The 6488-nt window shown below is 29.8% G+C and overlaps 1 protein-coding gene across 1 annotated transcript in view; it reads left to right on the top strand.

Annotated features, from left to right (window-relative positions):
• The window catches only part of LOC108685200 (protein I'm not dead yet-like), a 72084-nt gene extending 66823 nt beyond the window's left edge, over nt 1-5261 (top strand). The window contains exon 7 of the mRNA XM_018189891.1: nt 4974-5261. Coding sequence (XP_018045380.1) covers nt 4974-5261 — 288 coding nt within the window. The remainder of the gene's footprint in view (nt 1-4973) is intronic.
• Nucleotides 5262-6488: the final 1227 nt, after the last annotated feature.

Below are 6488 nucleotides of genomic sequence, written 5' to 3'. Positions count from 1 at the left end.
AATTTTTTTTCAAATTTAACTTTAATTATTGATTTTTAACTTTTCACTATAATTTGTATATAATTTTTACTTTAAATATAATTTGTAAACAATTAATTGTAAACAATTAAACTTAAAATGAAATTAAGTATATATAAAAAAGTTAAATTTGAAAATAAAAACTTTGTTTTTAATGAGGTATGAATAAGAAACATATTTACATTATATAAAAAATATTATTTTTAATATTTAAAATCTTATTATAACTTTTACAATCAATAAGATGTAAAAATAATGTTATAAGTAATATTAATAATAAGTAGAGTTAATAATAAGTGTAAAAAATGTTTAAAAAAGAATTATGAATGAAAAATCTTTAAAAAAGTATTAACACACACATATAGGTATTCTATTTATTTTCTAATCGCTGAATTCGAACTGCTATTTTCAGAATAATCTTGATGATTCCTTCTCTTCATTTGATATAACATCATCTTTGTCTTATTCAGCATTTTCTTCGCTATTTTTTTTTTCATCGTTCTTGATCATGTTTCTTTTCTTTTTTTCTATGATATCTTTGTTTTATCATACGTAGTACCTGTAGAATCTCAATCTTAAAAGCTTCTCTCTGCTGAGCCAAGTGAACTTACTTACTAGTCAGTCATAGTTTGTTTGATCGCGATGTAAATGAAATCTTGCAGTTTCACAGCACCACGCGATACTGAAACAGAACAAATGTATTTTATTGCATTATATTTCAATACTATACCTCAGTAACATTTTAATTTGATTAATTTCAATTGATTAATTACTAACTGATAACTGATAAAATTACTAATTGATAACTGATAAAATATTTATCAGTATGCTAAAACCAAACAAGTAAGTGAAGATTTACACTGTTACTCGTTCTTCTTCGGTACTATTTTCCCTTTTCTCATGCGTGCCAGAAATATGATATAATATTTTCATTCTTACTGATAGATTCATTATATTGTAGTTTCGGATAATGTTACCGGAGACAGATCAAATAAGCTGCTGTGCCGGAATTTATACGAATTCGAAATCTCTTGAGTGACTTTCCATTGTATTAGATGTACAACTTTGCTTCCGCGTTTTCCTAGATGGCTTTAGCGGTAAGTGGTGGTCGAAATAAATAGACATCATACAATAAACTTGGGCATCTGTCAACATAACCCCATAGAAACATTAGTCGATTTGTGTCTGCATCATAAAGTTATTCTCGATTGAAAATGTCAGTTTACGAGCCAAATTCTCGTCATTTGCGGGAGATTTTAATTTTTTACTTCAATATGAAGAAATCTGCGGCTGAGGCTCATCGAATGCTCTCAAATACTTATGGTGAGGCCGCTATTAGAGAAAGAATGTATCGTGAGTGGTTTCAATGCTTCAAGAACGGATTTTGACGTCTAAGGTCATGCTCTGTATTTGGTGGGACCAGCTCGGCGTAGTGTATTATGAACTGTAAAACCGACTGAAACAATCACAGGCGATCGGTATCGAACGCAATTGATGCGTTTGAGCCGAGCATTGAAAGACAAACGGCCGTAATACAACGAGAGACACGATTAAGTGATTTTGCAGCATAACAATGCTCGATCTCATGTTGCGAAAGTGGTCAAGACATACTTGGAAACGTTGAAATGGGAAGTCCTACCCCACCCGCCGTATTCTCCAGACGTTGCTCCCTCTGACTATCACTTGTTTCGATCAATGGCACACGGCCTGGATGACTAGCCCTTCCGGTCTTATGAAGAAGTAAAAAATTGGATCGATTCGTGAATAGCCTCAAAAGATGACCAGTTTTTTCGACGCGGGATTCGTACGCTACCCGAAAGATGGGAGAAAGTAGTGGCCAGCGATGGACAATACTTTGAATTATAAATGTATAATCAGTTTTTTTACAATAAAGCCTCGAATTTCGGAAAAAAAACGGCAGAAGCAAAGTTGTACACCTAATAGTTAACTGTCTTTTCTTGTGTCTTGCACTGAGACTCATGAATGGTTTGAATTTGGATGACATCTTTTGCTATGTTCCATGTATTGTTGATCAAGATGGCCAAGTCAGGAAAATTATTTAAAAGAATATGAAATGATATATTATTGTATAATATTTCTAAGTAACAAAATAATTGAATATCGCCATTCTTAGAATGAGTTTTTATTAGTTGCAGTATTAATATAGACACAGCTATTCGTAAATAGAAATTTTGATAAGAAATTAAGAAAGAAGTATAATGTCAGTGAATTAGAATCATTATAACCAAAGATCTGATAATTGTGCATTAGGGGACCCAGCTCTGATGACTTTTATCTTGTATTGTCAAGGTCATGATCCTAAATGACTTGCGACAGGTTTTACTTGCCTGAGTTTACCTGCGACAAGCGGTCGCTCTCCATTAAAAAATTATTAACAAAAAAGTTTCAAAAATAACATATTTTTACTATACATACACGATATTAAGTATTATTCTATACATCCCCTGGAAGGAAAATAAATTTTGTTTCTAGCACAATGATATTTTTAATGCACTTTTTATGAACAAAATAACAATAAAACATTTTTTCATGATTTCATTATAATTTTTACATTTTTTTATAAAAAAATTTGATTGAGTTAAATGAAACTTCACAATTTATTCGATTAAAAAAAATAAATATCATTCATAAAGAGAATGAATAATCACAAATTTTTAAAAATTGCTTACCAACAAGAAGCGTCGATGTATAAATTATATAGATTTAGTAGCCAAAATAAGTGGCCTTGGTATTACTTTGATAAATAATCGATGAAATAATGAAGTTATTGGATATTAATTATCTTGGTTCGATTTCAACGGCTTTAATTAAATTTGTAAAATTATCTAAAACACGATCGTAAGAAAAGATAAATATATATTATGAAATATACATTGAGAAAAATTATTGTCATTGGAAATAAACTAATATACTGACTGCGAATTTACTTACACATTTATTTACACTTTGAGATTTTACACGATAATCCAATAAACAAAATAAATTTGTTTCACTTTTTTCACATTGAAAAGTTACGATAACAGAAAATCACTAAATATATTGTAAGGAGACTGCAAAAAATTAGCTAGAAATATTTAAAGAAAGGGAAACAAGCCTAATGGAAAGAAACGTTCGCGAATATGTAGGAAATCCCCAAGAACGCTATAACAAATCTTCGAGAGGCAATAATAATAGGACAAACACTTAAGGGAAATCTTAGTATATGACAGGTGTAACGGATGAACGGATAAGAGCGTAGAAAGAGGTCAATGCACTGAGCAGAACGTTAACACTTTATTCACGTTTTGACGCCAGATCGAGATACAATCCTTGGAACGCTTCCCGACCTTCCCTTTTGTACATTTCCGCCTTAAGCTACGTATTACAAGTAAACACCTAATCAGATGCTATCTTCGGATCAGAGTCAATAACACGTCGACTCTTATGCTCATATGGTTACAAGATAGATAAATCACCAATAAAAGTGAAGGAGACTAGCGACTACCAACGCCGTGTTCCAGTGTATATCGGCAGTGTATATCGGAACATGCCTCAACTACTATTTTAAATCTTATATCCTGCAATTGCAGGAAAGATTGTTATTCATCACCGTCTGGATGCAAAAGATTAGGGCTGAAATATTCTGACCTTTGCGGACACCGGACATTGCCAAGAAATGATGCCAATGGTTACAAATACAACAGCAAAATAGAGGAGGAAATATATACAGACACCAATTTAGAAGACGCATTCAAATAAATTTAATAAAATATGTCTATATATAACAACATATAATTATGAATAACAATTAATAAATGGATCTTTTTTTATAATTTTTCTAATGTCCGTAAATCAAAATGCCTTTAAAAAATGATATCTCCATAATTATCGGCCGTATGATATTCATTTAAAAAAATCATTTTATAAATAATTAAATACTCTTTTGATTTTTTTTGTTATATGTATTTTGTACGTAGGTACAACCAAATTTGAGATATTCACAAAGCCAAAATATATTTACGTAACATTAAAAAATAAGGGATCCTTTAAAAAAATTTCGGAAACTATTGCGCGTACGAAGTTCGTTAAGAAACGAAATTGTGGGGAACTTTATCAGCTTTATTTTCGAACTGAAAATTAATTTCCGTACAACAAATAGTTTCTAGGATATTTGCAAAAAACCAATTTTATGCGATATTTTTTCAAGATAGCGTAGCCGACCATGCCTTCATACATAGGTAGTTTTGTTATGTTAAAAAGAACACTATTACAAAATATACACAATATATACAAAAATTCAGCTTTGCAGCAATTTTTTCCTTTATATCGCCAAAAATCGTCTAATTTTCCTGAGCTAGTAAATTTTTATCCGTTTAATTATATTAAACTGATTATGCATTGCACGTGATGTTTGACAATATTTCATGATTTTATTTTTTTTGTCTTTCTGCAAATAAAATAATGTAAACTATAATGTAAACTATAGTATTGTCATTTGTCATGTGTAATCAGAAGCTCTTAGTTCCTTAAAATTACGATACAAATTTCTTATAAAAGTTTCTCTTTTTAATGAGATTTCCTCAGTTCTATTGCTCGTAACTTCTCTCATATGTCTGTGGTGCGCACGCTGGTTGTACACAGTCATATGGGATCTACAGTTTAATATCGATGATTTATTGAAAAAGTGGTCTTCCTACGAGCGTTCGAAAATTCGGTTCTGTCTGGATCGAACCCGGGATCTTTGGCATAACAGTTTCGTGCGCTGCCTGCTATGCCACGCTCGCACTCATGAGTCATTAAGATCTCTTGATGAGATTCACTTTTCTCTAAAATTTTTCTGATAATCCTGAAACTCCTTGTATATTTATATATCTTACGTTTTATATTTTTATTAATATAATTTTATTAAGTTTTTCCGAAAATAATAAATTAATCTTCATTTATCTGTTTTTCAGTGCGTGGCAATGGAAATACATCCTTTGTACTTAATGATACCAGCCACACTGATGTGTTCATTTTCATTTCGCTTGCCAGTTGGCACACCACCGAACGCAATTGTAACAATCGCAGGACATATCCCTACAAGTTGGTTAATGGCTGGAGGCTGTGCACCTGCAATTTATTGTTTGATAGTAGAAGTAATTTTTTTCCCTACATGGGGTGTTTTCGTTTACGGAATTAAAGAGTTTCCTGATTGGGCCAGATATATTGAAATAGAAAATAATACAGATGTATTTCATTAATTAATTCACAGTAATAATTTCAGTTATGGAGCAGATTAAATCTCAGTTTTCTGTATTTAGTTTCATTTTACAAAATTTGACTCACTATTAAACTCAAATGTGGAAAATTAATATTTTGAATTTGTTTATACTTAAATTACATCGTTTTTAATTTTTCTCAATTACGTTATTTTGAGGGAGTATATTAATGTACTAGGGACTATACTATTGTACTTTACAAATATATATACGAGGATAATATTGTAAAGAGTAGTGTGATATCTTTCCAAAATAAAATTTAATATAACTTAAACAAAATAAATATTTAAAGCAAACTTTTATGTCTAAATTACATTCCATAACAAACATAAAATAGGTACAGAAATATTTTTCTTACACTGAAAAAGTATTTGTGTGAAATAACATGATTATGCTAGTTTATTTTTCGATCCATAATTATGTAATATTACAGTTCACAGTTAGAAAATTATAGATTATATTAATTTTACTTACAATATGTATTTTCGGGGTTCCATTGAACATGGTATTTCATATTCAAAATTTGATCTCGCGCTAAAATCATGCGCACAGTAATTTTGATATGTTAAACAAACTCTATGTATAGACTCTGTATAGAAATGTATAATTTCCGTTTTTATAATGATCTCGAATATGGTTTCATATACTAATTTTTATACGTTATATTAAATGTTAATTGTATAGAAATCAAGTTCAGATATAAGAAAAAATTTTTTTTTATTTTTAACATACATTGCTTTCTTATTATTCTTATAAGATTAATTAATTTATAGTTTCAAATATAATTTATTTTATTTATTTAATTACGCATCGCATATTTCGCAATTTTTAAAAACGCGGTATCGATGGAACCTTTACGACTTCTGGAGTGGTAACTAAACACTCTAACACGGAGCTACAATCATACATTGAAAAAAGTATTTACGTGATTATACTTATAAATCTTTTCCAATCTTACCAGCATAATAATGTAAATCCACATAAAAAATTACAGATTATGTTAACTTCACATGTAATATTGTATATACTTTTGGCATTTCATTGAACATGAAATTTTACATAATGTGAAATATACAGGTAATCAGATCTATACTGCTTTACCCATTATTTTTTCGGCGCGTTAAATTTACAGATTCTAATTAATAACAATAATCACACAATAAGTTTAAAAATCTATTTTTTCTGGAATTCTGCACGAAATTGTTTTTT

This window comes from Atta colombica, unplaced genomic scaffold, assembly GCF_001594045.1.
Source record: "Atta colombica isolate Treedump-2 unplaced genomic scaffold, Acol1.0 scaffold147, whole genome shotgun sequence".
NCBI lineage: Eukaryota > Metazoa > Arthropoda > Insecta > Hymenoptera > Formicidae > Atta > Atta colombica.
The sequence above is the reverse complement of the archived record's forward strand: the minus strand, read 5'-3'. Positions and strand labels throughout refer to the sequence as shown.